At 40.2% G+C, this 15,455-nt stretch overlaps 1 protein-coding gene across 7 annotated transcripts in view; it reads right to left on the bottom strand.

Moving 5' to 3' along the window:
- The window catches only part of B4GALT6 (beta-1,4-galactosyltransferase 6), a 78,860-nt gene extending 63,412 nt beyond the window's left edge, over nucleotides 1–15,448 (bottom strand). For 6 of the 7 annotated variants that reach the window (XM_021706636.1, XM_008073385.2, XM_008073382.1 and 3 more), the window contains exon 1: nucleotides 15,202–15,448. In XM_021706636.1, the coding sequence (XP_021562311.1) occupies nucleotides 15,202–15,316 (115 nt within the window). In that variant the 5' untranslated portion in view covers nucleotides 15,317–15,448. Of the gene's footprint in view, nucleotides 1–15,029 lie in introns of all 7 variants that reach the window. The other variant, XM_008073384.2, reaches the window with a different exon arrangement.
- Between the last annotated feature and the right edge of the window lie 7 nt (nucleotides 15,449–15,455).

Genomic DNA, 15,455 nt, shown 5'->3' with positions numbered 1-15,455 from the left:
CCTTCCCCATTTATGTAAAGTTGAACTTGCTCAAAACACAAACGAGCAAAGCATAAATAAAACTGGTAGAGAAGTCGAGTAGAATAACACTTTCGCTTTCACCTTCAATCCATAAAAGACATAAACAGAAATCTAGGTTTCACATAAGCTTTGCCACGATCATTTTTAAAAGCATGTCTACAGGCTTTCTAGAAAGCAGTCCTATAATTAGATTTAACTTGTTTAGGCCTGAATTGTATTATACTGGCTCTCAAACACCACATACCACACTTTTTATTCTGTTTTTGTACCTGAGTGAACTTTAAAAGAATAAAGAAAGGAGTCAACCAAAAAATGTGAGGAAATGTTCACTAAAAGGCACACTAACATGAACAATTCTACCTAAACCAAGATCTGAAGTTCAACTAAAATGACACGGGTTGTGGGGAGCATCAAAGAGATGGCTGAAGCCGACTGGTTTACAGCACCTTGGATTACTTAACCCTAAGGTGTATATGAAAGGTGTTGCCAGTGATATAAATATCTTATAATATTTGTTCTATACCAAATTGTAAAAAGAAATCCTGCCACCGAAGTAGAACCAAGCCAAAGGCAAAAACTCTAAACTTCCAGAACTGATACCGGCTTCAGCAAAGAGATGCTAGGTAAGAGTATTAAGTGCATTTTTGTGTGTCCTGGAAACAATTTTTAAAAATTATATCACTTCTAGGTAACAAAGTTGTTAAGAAAAAAAAATTTTTTAATGTAAATTATTTACCAAAAGAGTGCATTTACTATTCATTAGACCGAAGACAAAAACTAACAAAAGCTAGATACCAATCCCTCCAAATGGAAAACATATTGTTTATTTTAAATCACTTACAGTTAATTGAGTCACATTCCTTAGGTTAATAGTTCTCATGGGTTTAATCCCTAAAGATCAAAGCCCATTAGGGCATGAAGCTGTGTTTAAATAGAGAGTAGTTGTTAACAGGAAGAAAGTTATGTGTCAAAGTGTTGCAAGACACACTAAACCAGCATGAGAAAGGTTCTGACTGTCTAATTTCCAAACACCATAAAACTATATTAACCCACACTCAAATAACTAAATATTTGCCTATTATTCTTAGTATAAAATGTAGTATCTTCTTGGGAAGTCTTCAGTTAAAGAAAATCCTTGTCTAAAATTTCTATCCCAATTTATAAAAAACTACATTTCAAAAAACAAATAGGGAACTCTATGACTGTTTAACTAAAACAATGCCGTGTGTTCCCTAATTTCATTCATTTTCTATCTGCCTCTGCATCATGAGACATAAATCTAATTTACTAGTTCTGCTTCCTAGAAGGAAAACAAAACAATAACAACAAAAACCAACTAAATATCTAAAAAAGAAAAACTATTAGCTGGGCATGGTAGCACATGCCTGTAGTCCCAGCTACTTGGGAGGCTGAGGCAGAAGGATCACCTGAGACCAGGAGGTCAAGGCTGAGGTGGGCCATGATCATGCCACTGCCCTCCAAGCTGGGTGACCCTGACTCAGAAAAAAAAAGAAAGAAAGAAAACAAAACCAAAAGAAGACCTTCAAAAGTCATCAGTTTACTAAAGTTCCTGGGCATCTTCCCTGGGTTGTGAGGAAAGAGATTCATGAACTTGTCTCATTCCCCACTTGAAAAAATGAAAGAACGCATCTGCTATAAAACTGTCTCCCTGTCTCTTTCCACATCTAGTTTCATTAACTGACAGCTGTAAGGACTCAAGACGAGGAGATCACGCCTGTCTGCAGGGATCTCGAAACACTTCCTGAGCTTCGAAGGATCCCACATCATCCCTCTCAGCCTGATATCGCTGTTCCTAACTGCTGTGACATGCAATCATGATTCCCAGGTCTTTTAATAAAAACCATCAAGGGAAGAGCTGATTTTGAGAGGAAAATAAGGCTGGTTAAGAAAGCCAGCACGCAGTTATAAATGTAGGCCCGCAGCTAGAAAGAGGGACTAGAAATACAATTTAGGGAGACAGACGTTTGTATAAATGCAAAAAGATGGAACTATTATGGTGAATTACCAGAAGAAAAATTTATCTAGGAGGGAGATAAGGTGAAGATCTGTTGAAGACAGACCACGAACAGGAGACACAGAGACAAAAGATCCCAGATGAGTTCATCTCAGCTTGAACGCAGTGAGGAAGCCAATGGACTAAAGAAGAGGGTGAGGCCGACCATGTCAAGAGCTGCAGAGGTTAAAGAGAAGAATTTACAAGCAACAGCTTAAAAAAATGTTTTAAAAAAATAAGACACAGCATATGCTCTTTGCCACGTATCCTTAGATGTACCTTACATATACTCATCTATTTAACCCTCAAAAGGAACCCTGTAAGGTAGGTACGAATAGTATTCCCATTTTCTAGATAAAGAAGCTGAGGCATGGAGTTGAGTAACTTGCCCAAGGTCACAGGGTTACCAAGCAAGTGGTGGAGCCAGAGTTCAAACCCCAGCAGCCTGGCTCCAGCAAGCTCACTCTTTACCACCACACCATTTCGCTTCTAAAAATGCCACAAGGCAGCAATCTCCTTGGGTCACCTCCCACTGTGGGAGTTTTTTTGTCTTCTCCATAAATCCTACTTCCTAAAAAAAAAAAAAAAAAAATGCCAGGAGGAGGTCACTGCAAGAGAGCAGCTTCAGGAAAGTGTGGAAACAAAAGGAAAACAGCAAAGAATTCAGGCCTACTGACAAAGTAAAAGCAGTAAGTTTCAGCAAAGGAAAATAAGTACCAAGGCCAAGGGAAGGTTTTTCGGAAGAGGAGGGACCTGAGCATGACTGTAGCCTGAGTAGAAGAAGCCAGTGGCACAATCACAGTTTCTTAAATAATGCAAAGCCCTAAAAGAAGCTAGAGGAAGGGCCGGGCATGGTGGCTCACGCCTGTAATTCCATCACTTTGGGAGGCTGAGGTGGGAGGATTGCCTCAGCCCAAGAATTCTAGACCTGCCTGGGCAGCATAGTGATACCTCATATTTACAAAAAAGTCAAAAAATTAGCCAGGCATGTTACCATGTGCCTGTAGTCCCAGTGACTTGGGAGTCTGAAGCAGAAGGATAACCTGAGCCCGGGAAGTGGAGGTTGCAACGAGCTGTGATCATGCCACTGCATCCAGCCTGGGTGACAGTGAGACCCCAACTCAAAATAAGAAAACAAACAAACAAACAGAAGAAGAAGAAGCAGCTAGAGGAAGGAAGGAAAAGAGCATTTCCACTGATGACATAGCTTAAGTAGAGGCTCTGAGGTGCACAGATGCACGCCCAGGGAACAGCAAGCCATGCTGAGCAGAATTTGGCCACAACAGAAAATAAGTTAGGAAGGTCCAAGTAGATGGAAGTTTGAAAAACAGAAGGGAAGGCACGAGGACGAGAGGTCACTGCAAGGATGAAATGTAACATTAACAAAGGCGAGAGAGTACCAGAAGCCGATGGTTAGGAAGGCTGGGGTCTGGAGAAGTGCAGGGGAGTACAGGCCACAGCGACATGGACCCCCAGGGCCTGGCCAGGAAAGTGAGGGTGGAAGGCAAGGGCTGGACATCCCGATGGTCACCAACATGGGTGTCAGTGGGGATAAAGTACAGCTGGAACATTCAGAATTGCGTGCTAACCACTGAAATCTCCCAGGGGTGCAGAATCTTGGAGGGCACAGGTGTCTAAAGAGGAGATGAATGAACATTTACCAAGTACCCACTGAGGCCAGGCACTGAGTTAAAAGTCATCTATAAACATACATATGTAACTATACACAAACAATTATATTTCATCTAATTCTTAAAACCATCTGTAGTTGGTTAAACAGAGACCACCAAAAAGATAATGTCCACATCCTAATCCCCTGAACCTGTGAATGTCACATTTGTAAAGGGGTCTTTATAGACATAATTAAGTTAAGGATCTTGAGATCATCCTGGATTATCCAGTTAGGCCCTAAATCCCACAGCAAGGATTGGTATAAGAGAAAGGGTGGGGAGAGTTACACACACACACACACACACACAGAAGGCAATGTGAGTGCAGAAGCAGACAATGAAGTGATGTGGCCACAAGCCAAATTAGACCACAGGCACCTGAAGCTGGAAGAGGTAAAGCAAGGATACTCCCCTAGACCCTCCAGAGGGAATGTCCTAACACACTCATTTCAGACAGAATTCTGGCCTCCAGAACTCTGAGAAAACAAATGTCTGCTGTTTTAAGCCAGCATCCAGGTAATGGCAGCCCTAGAAAACTAACACACCACCCCATGAGAGGTAGTTTTTTCCATTTTAAGATCAGAAAACAAACTCAGAAGCAAGTTACACTGATAGAATTAAAAACTCAGGATCCAAGCACAGACCTGAATGGCTGTGAGGGGCGGGACTGTGGAAGAAGCAATGGTTCAAAACAACATAGAGGGAGGGATAAGGAAAAAGAGGAATTGTCAGTGTAAAAAGTTTTGAGGGAAGTGACAATGTGAGGGATAAACCAGATGTCCATTAAAGCAAGGAGGAGACAACCAGAAGGGATGCTTAAAACTTATAGGAGAAAAAAATGGTTTCCCACATTATCTAAAGAACACATAAGGAAATACACCATATGGACAAAAGCAAAATACTGCTGTATACACCCCTTGAAGCGATATATGAAGTATCTCTCAATTTCTAAAAATTCACAATAATCTTCTAACTACCTATTTCAGATGCCGAAAAGGTATATTCTTTCCACATTTAGCCTCTTGTTCAATAAATCCCCAGAAATTACTCAACCATGTTAGTAGAGAAAAATACAATATCTCCTCAATAATAATGGTGTAAAACCCAGGATTAGGTCAGGCTATACAGGAACTATTGCCCATAGTATGCCTAGGGCTACTACTTGGATCAAAAACAAAAAATAACAAACCTCACGGCTGTGCCAGGTTAACACACAATCCTTTTATGCCAAAGCACTATTTAAACAGAGTATCTAACCATAGTGATAATAAATCAAAACCAGGTACGGGCTCGAGAATATGTGCAGTGCAAATAATTACCAGCCTATAATATCCTCCTTTCTGCTTTTCATGTAAGTTATAGGCCAATTCACACATAATGAATACTATGTTCAGAGGATCACTTTTTCAAACAATAATGAATACAATGATCATGTGCAGTAAAGATTCATTTGATTTTAGCCAATAGCTCAAGCTTTATGGATGTAAACATTAAAACCTCACAAGAAACTCTTTTCAGCGGGTGTCTACTTCTTCCACCCTGCAGTTGAACAGTCTTAAGTTATTGGTGGAGATTATTTGTGTCTAAATACTGATAAAAGTTAAATATTTTAAAATAAAATCTGGAGAAAAAATAAAAGTACACCCTGAACCTAGTGACATGAAAACACTAACAAAAAAGTATCTATCAGCCTGGTCACTTGTGAGTGCACTTAAAATAACAATACAGCTTCTCTGAAGCATGACCAAAGTCCTAAGAGAGTCGTGAACCACATAGGCGGAAATGAGGGACTTGGGGGAAGGAAGAAAGCAGGCAATTTGACAGGTTTTAAAATCTAATCAGGAAACTCACTTAATGACATTACAGACTAAAAGACCAAGCCATAAATAAACATGCCCAGGAAACATTAGAAAATTATTGAAAATTAGTGATTTCAGAGTACAGAAGGTGAACGTGAAATAAATCTCTATCTACTGAAGAATCCTAACAAAATGAGAAAAATTAAAGTGTGAACTATTTGAACTACATGTTTTATAATCATTCCTAATTCCTTTCTGTTTTCACGATTAATTCAGAATTTCAACTTACTTATTCATGAAAAGAAAATGACTCTAAAACAAAAAGCAGAAGAGTAGACACTGGGTGGGAAATGAATTTCAAAGACTTCCAGAGCACATTTTTCAAGTCAATAAACCAAGTCACCTTTTCATTCTCTACCTTTGGTCTCTTGATTCAAATGAAAATAAAGCCTAATTTCTCTTCCTATGAGTCAAACTGAAAATTGCACTATAATTAGTAGTCATAATTTCTGAGTAATTAACTTAATTATCAGGAAGGCAGTATATGTAACACAATTTCTGTAAAATCATATTAACACTAGCAAGCCTCAAATATGCAAAAAAAGGCCATAATATTTCTATAAAGATATCATGTTATAGTAGCAAACTTCATGTAGCTACTTAAATATGCTACTGTAAAGGTATTATGAAACAGTTTCCTAGTCAATGCTAGAAAATGCTGTTTTGAAATTATTTGCATTGGGTAACCTGTAAGACTTTAATATTTTAATAAGTTTATTGATCTTAAATGAATTACAATCTATATTTCTAATAATTAGAAACACTACATAACACATTCAGGATCGACCTATGACCCAATCACCTAGTGACTGCACACTCATAAAGGATCACATGATCCTGGCTGTCATAAACAATGCATCTGTCCATTTCTCTTGTGAAAGAAAGAATTCTTCTCCATGATAGCCATCTCTATCTCCAATAAAACATTATGTTATAAACAAATTAACCTGGTTTTCACAGAGTAAGATTAGTTCTGTGAAAAATCAAGTAATACAAGATGGTCCATCTAGAACAGTTAACACTTAATTTTTTTCCCCCATCATTTGGGGTGTTTGTCAGACACATAGTTCCCAGGCTACCAATTATTTGGGTATGCATTAAAAACGAATCAGAATCAGAATCTCTGGTGATAAAACCTGGGAAATAAGCTTATTAAAGTAGACCACCTTAAATAAGGCTTAAACATATTCTTGTTTGAAAACTGTTGCTTGCAGTAATTCTCTAAACATAATTAATAACATTTGTAACAAGCAAAGCAGAGTAATCTTCCTCTCATTTAAGTTTAACTTACATTAAATACAACCTTTTAACATAGCTTTCTAATGTATCCATGATCATTCAGGCATAGGAGAATCTGTTTCATCCTTAATGAACATATAACACAATGATTTGCCGGAGCCAAAGACCTTCACTAACTCAAATAATTAACCATGCAAAGATGCAAACAAAAGCCACATTTCTTATACTTCTGGGGGGAAAATAATTAAAAATTTAAGATTTACAATTACTAAATATGTATTTTTCTAAACATTTCGCTATGCCTGACAACCAAAATTATAACTACTGACATAAACATCTTTTAAGCTAACTCTCTTATTTCAACTTAGGAGAGTTTTTGCCATAGCTTAAGGTGCCCAATTCTGCTATGACCAAAAACAAATGTATCCACAGACAGTCTGACCATGAAACATAACAAATCAAACTGGCCCAAACTGGGATGTATATGCTGAAGAAAAAAAATATTGGGGTGCTACCTGAAATTCTCCAATGGGCCCAAGACATGAGGTGAAAATATCTAGTTAAAATCAGGGTAAATGCTTCATTTTCCAAAGGCATGTGAAAGGCATTATAGGTATCCTCAGAAAACCTACTCTCAACCTTCAGTTGAACTGATCTTCAACTCAAATCATAATATTACCTGTATATTATTCTTTGTTATTATCCTGACAAAAGGCAGAAATTGAAAGGTCTTTTAAATATTCCTGTGTCCTCCAGGAATTTAAAAAAAAAACAAAAAACAGATTCAGAGGGACAAGAAGGGAAAGGAGAAAAGAGTAAATGAAAGAGGTGGGAACAGGTTGCTTTGCAGAAGCTGGCAAACTGCAGGCTCAGGCAGTGGTGGCAAAAGTCACTTGGTCCAAAGTCACCAAGAAAATGGACCAGAAGGAGAATACTGAAAACACCCAAAGTTGAGGAACTCACAAACGTGACCGGGGAAACCCAAGCTCTAGAAAAATCACTCCTCCCTCGCTTCTCACCTCAGCCTCCCCTCCCACCTCCAAATTTCTACTTAAGACAAACGCAAAAAGCAGACTTGAAAGAAAAAGCAGTCACAACAAGCAACGTGGGTAGAGGGGTGACAGGTAGAGGAGCAAGTATGCCCCTCTGCGGGATGAGCCGGGGTGCTCCAGTGTCAGGGACCACTGTAAACAGATTTTAAGGGAACATCAGAGAGCTGTCCAGTCTCCCAAGCAAAGTACCCTCTCTAGTATTAACAGGTAGGCAGCTACTCTCGCTTGAAAATGGGAAAGGAGCATGGATAAGGTCACTTATTTCATTGATTACAGAAGACTGGTGGGGTTTTTTGTTTTCAATAAACCTAAAATCTTCCTCATTGTAATGATCCTCCCTGCTAACTGAAGCTATCCTCAAAAAAGTATCATCTCTCTCCCATATGGTATTCGTTCAAACTGAAGAAGTCAGAGCTTATATTTCCCCCAAAACTTCACTTTTCCAGGGCAAAAATTATCAGTTCCCTCAATCCAGGCACAGTACAAAGAGTCAGGTATCCTAAGGTGTATATTTCAGGTCTTGCAGCAATAGCATGTGAGACTGGGTAAGCAACAATCTTCTGGAGCCTGTCCTTGCCTCTCTCTCTATAAAAACAAGGCTGGCCTGCTGGCTGTGGGGTCAGGGGTATGACAGGGTAGACGCTGTGGAGATCCAACAGTGGACAAGAAGTGGGTTTCCTTTGGGATTTTGTTCCTGGGGTTTCTCTGCCCACAGGTTTGGTTCCAGAGACACCAACACTGATGTGTCCAAGGGCCTTGGGCCCTTAGACAGAGGAGCAAACACGGGGCTCTGGTGGGTACAGGAGCAGCCACAGCTGGAATCACCAGAGCGTGAGGCCTAGAAGGACGAGCGCCCAGAGAAGCCTTGTAGTGCATGCTGTGATCAACAGGCTTTCCACAGGATGGGCTAGAAAATTAACCACCTTATATTATACAACACTGCCTCACAAGGAAAACACCTTCTGTTCCCAGCCAAATTCCAAATCATGTTAGGAATACCTATTATACACAGAGATTACAAACCTAGGTTAGAAGTTTCTCCTTTCAAAGTAACCACAGACACAGCTATTTTTATCTTTCATAAACATTAAAAGGTAGTAATGATAAACACTGCTGTAGAATACACACATCACGAACTCACACTGCCACGTTGTTTAACTCTTTGCACTCCGATATCCCTCAGAGGGAACAATGCAAATCTAGCAAACCACTCAGATGTCCCTTCTCAGGGGACATAAAGAGATTGTTGGTGATTGATTATATAGGACAAACTTATACAAGCACAGATTTTTCAAAAATGCATGTTTCCTTGAAGTTTTCTATTCAAAAGCAATGAAAAACCTACAACACATTTGAAATTTGTCAAACTTCTGATCCATCAGTTGAGAAATCGTTTTCAGGAATCACTGAGTGCATCCTTCTACATCATCTTCGAACAACAGACTGGACAATAAATTACATACAACTAATGTAGGAGAAAGAAAAAAGACTGCATTGTCTGCTCAAAGAGAAAAACACCAGGTGGAAGACCACAAACAGTTACCATTACACAATATGTATCAATGAACCTGCAATGCATATCAGTGACTGTTTCACACATTAGAAAAATATAAGACATAAAATTTTGATTGTCATACGTAAGTTCCTCAATATCCAAAATTCCATTATAAGCCAAATATCATCACAATAAAATAATTGGCTCCAACGCTATAGTATCTAATATGAAGTGATTCGTTTTTCATGATTTCATTAAAAAGTGTGGTCGCGTTGCTGGTAAGTTGATCCGTGAGGTGCTCCAAGTGCAACACACCTCAAATGTGCTTGTAAAAGACTAAGGTGGAACATGGCATTTAGCACTGCCACATTTCAATGAATCAAGATTCCCTTCAAAACTATCTAATTGCACGCAAGACCACAGGATTTAGGTTAATGTACGCGGAAACTGTACTGCCGGGTTACCGATGCTGCTGGAAAATGGCAACCTGACCATGGCAGGAAGTCTCTAGGCAGGCCAGCCATACCCTTGAGTGTGGATTGGACCTACTGCTTCCTTTCTAACAAAGGTTGGGGGAATGAAAGCGTAGCAGAATCTCAAGGAATACTTTCAAACTACACATGGTTCTCTTCCATATTCAAAGTAACCCTTCAGATCACATGTTTTGTTTTGTTTTTTTGAGTTGGAGTCTCACTCTGTTGCCCAGACTGGAGTGCAGTGGCCGCTCCCGGCCACTGCAGCCTCGACCTGCTGGGTTCGGCGATCCTTCCGCCTCAGCCTTCCAAGTAGTTGGAATTACAGGCGCACGCGACCACGCCCGGCTAATTTTTTGATTTATTGTAGAGATGAGGTCTCGCCAAGTTGCCCAGGTGAGTCTCGAACCCGCGAGTTCAGGCAATTCACTCACCTCGTCCTCCCAAAGTGTGGAATTACAGGCCGAGCCACCAAGCCCGGCCCAGATTACATGTTTAAGAGTAACTAACCTAGTGAGTCACTTCCACTTGCAGGAATGAGTTTGCAGTTGTGTGTTGGGGGAGAAACAGGTAAGTACAATTCACCTACATGCTGAAGACAACCACATCTCTCTTCGAGACTCCAAGCCCTTATTTCCATCTGCCTACCTTCTGAAAAATTCTTCCTGGATACCCCACAGGCATCCCAACTCAATTTCTCTAATACCAAAACAGCTCCCCCAAAATATGTGCCTTTGCATATTCCCTATTACTAGCCAACTGGTTGTCTAAACTGGGATCTCAGCATCATCTTCTTTTTCCTTTTTTTTTTTTTTTTTGATAGACAGTGCTTGCTATGTTGCCCAGGTTGGTCTTAAACTCCAGACATCAAGTCAAGTGATTCTCCCATCTCGGCATCCCAAAGTGTGGGATTACAGGCATGAGCCACTGGGCCTAGCCAAGTATCATCTTAAAGCTTCTCCCTTTCCCTCAATCCCACTATTCACATCCACTCGACTCAACTCTGATGCAACTACCAACCTTGATCCAGTTCAAACCTTATAGTGCCTGAGCTACTGCAATACATTCTCACCTAGTCTCCCTGCCACTGTCTCTGACCCTGATAAGCTGTCCTGCATGCTGGAAATATTCACTCTAAAACAAAAGATTGCACTATTCCCCTTTTCAAAACTTCTGACATTTCCTGTTACTCACAGGACAAAAATAGTATGGGACACGTGGCCAGTAAGGGAGGCCCAGAGGAAAGAACTCCTGAAAGGGACCCCATAGATCAGAGGACTTGGTAAGGAAAAAAAAACAAAAAGACCTTTGAAACACAAAGCAGACTATAACAGCTCAGAAAGAACACAGCCAGGCTCACCCAGTCAGGGCCAGGAGGCTAAAGGGCTGTGATGAGAAAGGGGCACGGCAACTAGCTACCTTTCGTGAAACCCAGTCAAAATGTCAGGGGGCCTTGAGCAAAGGCCCTAAGCCAGTCTCCCACAACACACAGGCTTGCACGTAGGCACCCCCACACCATGATCACCCATCACCACCAACTCCACCCTTCCCAGCAGGTCACAAACTCCCTGAAGGCCCCAATACCAAAGCACTTGGTCAGATAATTCCTCAAAGGGCACACAGGAATTCACAACTACACAGCCTAGTCAGATTCTACCTCTCCCCAAAGACCAAAACAGCCTGTCAGCGTGTCTAGGAAAGGTCAGGGCTTCTGGTGAGTCACATAGATACTGAAATCCTCACGCCCAGGAAAGTTATGCAAGCTCCCCCCATTATATTGACACTGATATCAATTTTTTTCATAATCACAGACAACTTTGATAAAGCTGTGTGAGCCAAGACCAGTTTCTCTCTGCCAGGAATTTTAGAGACCTCAAGTGACTGAACACCTGGGCTGAGCAGTGGAGCCCTGGAGACCTTTCTCAGTCTGGCCCATCTGCCACTCTACTTCCAAAGCAGTCGCCAGATGGAACAATTCCCATTTTCTAGAACCTTTGTTCATGCTGTTCCCTCTGATTGGGATCCCTTTGTTCAGTCCAGAAAAATCCTATGCATCCCGCTCCAACCACTGTCTCCTCTGGAAATCCTTAACCAGCCCTCACTCCCTACCTCACACCTTCCAAGGATTTGCTATAGCTCTTCCATGGGGCTTATCCACTGTACTATGAGTGAAGGAACTGCATCTTAGTCATCTATCTTCTGCACCTCAAAGGTACCTAGCCTCTCTCAAGCGCCTAATTCGTTATCTGCTGAATGAATTTATATGTCAGTCCATCTCCTCTGATAAGACAGCAGGAAAATGACAATGTTGTGTTGAAGTTATATTGAAAATGGTTTTCCATTCAATGAATTGCGGTCTCAATCCGGGCAGCTCAAAACCTTAGAGGGAAACTACATTCAACTTCTTGCAATCATGTACAAAGGTAGACACAGAATGAAAAAAACAATTCATGGCTCCTCCTCTACTGGGTGGGTTAGGGCTAATTTGCCCATGGATTTCCTCTGGTGTGGTAATGAAGGAAGTGTCTAAGGCTCATAATGTAGAGACTATTCTTGAATTAGAAATGTCAAGGAAAATATTTCAAGTTATTCTTAAAATAATGAGCTTTGAAAGCTATGGAACTCATTGTGAATTAAGGCCCAAACAGCCCAGAAAATGCTGAGCAATGTCAGAAAACACTGGAAACTAAACAGATTTTGCTGTCTATAACTGTATGGTACATATGCTCAGTACAGCAAGGAGTAACTAAAATGACAGATGGCCTGCCTGGGGAGAGACCCCTGGCAGACACAGGTCTCTGAGTGGAAAAGGTGGGGAAATATCACTGAAGTCTACCACACAGATTCATGTGATAGGACTTATAAGGACTTCTTAACAGAAGAGATTTCAAACATTTGAGACCAATAAAAAGGACTCTTACACAACATATATTTAAGCTATAAAAACAGTTTGCCTCAAGATGTAATTCAGATTATAATATGAATTATTTCAAGGGGAATCTATGTAGAGCTCATGAAAACTAGTTACCAGAATCTAATTAGTTTTGGACATATGTCGTAAGTAAGAAATCTGTGATGGAATGGGATGTATGCATAAGATTTCTGTTGCATACCAAAGGTATGGCTGTCTCCAGAAAAAGCATTTGTATAATTCACCGTTGCCGTATGAACTTAACTAGTCACATTTTTCGTGGAATACCATATTTACTTGAAAGAGCAACTGAAAAACTGTGGTTATTTAAACTTGTGTATCTGACCTACATTTTCTCAAAAATGAACAAAGTGAGCCTAACACTTAACAAACAGTATTTGTTGCCAATAATAAAATTCAAGCAAAAATGTGAATTTTGGAAAGTTGCTTCCCAATACTTAAAGATGCAAAAGATAAGTAAGGAGATTTTTTTCTTTGTTTGCTAAATGGTACAAGGTTTTAGAAATAGATTCAGCTTAACAACCTCACAGCATCTTATATGTTTTTGGTTTTCACTCTTCTTACTGGCTTTAATAACTTTTATTATAAATTATAAGACCCACAAAAACAGAATAGCTTAAGCTGTGTCAACCTAACTGCCTACAGAACATTTGCAACATTTTTTTACATTATATCAGTGATTGTACTATGGCAAACGTTAAGCATTCAAATAAGAAAAATGTATCCGAATTTAACATCAATTGAATTTTAAGAATCTATAATTAATATATTAATGCACTAACCAAAACAAAAGAATGACTATAAGATAAATGGATGAATTCTGATTTCCTGTGGCTAGCTTTTTGGGCAACATAACTTTAAAATGTTACTCAAAAAACTAAGGAAGTGGGAAAATTGTTATCTAGGTATGAAAAAACTTTGAACCCAAAATCTTTCAAAGTTAAATGCTTGGTAAAATAGCATCCCCCAAAGATGTCCAACTTTTAAAGAGTTACATGAGAAAGTAAAAACTGCTATAGAATGAAGAGGTCATGTATAAGACTTCCAAAATACCAAACAATTTTAGCCTTTGCTGAATATCTTGAACATCAGATCCACTAAGCTACCACTGTTATTAGTATTACAGGCTTCCAGGGAGTGTCCTGTTTTTGCTTTTGGCCTAAAGGAAAACTGCAATAATGTTAAAAATATTCTTAAAGCTTTACCCTAAAACTTCTACTGTGGGATACATCAAGGTTTCAGTAATCTGAGTCTTCTCAAGCATCATTTCCTGAGCTTATACATCTTACTTGAATCCAAAAATGTAATAAAGAGAAAGTTTCATTGTAATTTTAAGAAATGAGGTAATCTGGATGGGGAAGCATCTTCCTTCCCCCACTGCAATTCAGTACAATAATCTAGGAAGCCCAGGAAAAGGCCCTGAGAATAATCCCATCTCAAAAGTCTGCAGGTGTTTTCAATCTATGAGGGGTATTACATTTTTAGTTAACTCGGGAGAAGCAGCCCTGCTCAAAAGACTACTAGTATCTAACAAGAAACGAGAGGAGATGCACACTGTTACCAATTTAACACTAAACACAGAATAACCAGGAAAAACCCAGAAAAGTTTGGGAAATATGATGTGTTTCAATATCCCTGTGAAGTTCCTAATTTTCATTCACTAGAAATGAAACAAAAGGGGGATGAGGAACTGGGATATTTAATAAACAAGCTAATTCAAGTAGATTTTACAAAAGTATATTGAGGACCAAAGGAAAAAAAATGAAAGATAAACAGATTAAGATTTTAAACGACAAACGCCTCACATAATTGTTATTTTAATCACTATTTTATCTCAGAAGTCATCCTAACAGGTAGCAGAGGCAACATACCCTTGAAAAGCAGACCCAAGCAGACTAAAATAATGCAGCATTGTTTTAACAAAACAACTCATCGCCTACAAATTCTCGAAGTATGGCACAAATGTTCATTGACCCCATTCTAAAAAAGCGACCTAGAACACTAGAAAACGTACATTCTTGGACTCAATCACACTCCCTGCTGTTGCTTTCTCCATCCTATTTTTACAACCAGTTCCTGTATCTGGGGGTGTCTGAATAAAACTACACTTAAGCACTGAGCTTAAGCGTAAAGACCTGATATGAAATGGATAAAACTGTCGTGAACACTCAAGGAGACGACCAGGGCATCCCGGGCCATCACACCTCATTTCGCGATGTCCATGTAATGCAATCTTCTAAGTTATTCAAACGTGCACCAACAAAATTCACATACCAAAGCCATGCCCCGAAGCAGTTTATTTGACACGTCTGAAATAACATTTCAAATAAAACGCTTTCTGCGGGCCTCGGTTGAAGCAGCTTCCAAATCCCCGAAGTAACATCCTCAACAGCCTGTGTTTCCTGCGGTGTGACCTGGTGAAGCGAGGGTGTGTCTCGGTGCTTACCGATGCCCGGGGCCACATAGATGAAATAGAGACAAGACGAGGAGAGGGAGAAGAAGAAGATGAAGGCGAGGAGGGAGCGATTGGAGACCCGCATCATCCGCCGGAGCACAGACATCTTCCTCTTCCCGGCCAGCCGCTCGGCTGCGCTCTCGGGCCGGGCTCGGGGCCACCGTCCAGGCCCTAAACTTCCATGAAGGCGCCGAGAGCCCCGAGACTGCAGCGGGGACCGCGCGGGAGGCTCCGGGGAGGGGGCG

This window comes from Carlito syrichta, unplaced genomic scaffold (assembly GCF_000164805.1).
Source record: "Carlito syrichta isolate Samal-C Ts95f unplaced genomic scaffold, Tarsius_syrichta-2.0.1 Scaffold315831, whole genome shotgun sequence".
NCBI classification, from domain to species: domain Eukaryota; kingdom Metazoa; phylum Chordata; class Mammalia; order Primates; family Tarsiidae; genus Carlito; species Carlito syrichta.
The sequence above is the reverse complement of the archived record's forward strand: the minus strand, read 5'-3'. Positions and strand labels throughout refer to the sequence as shown.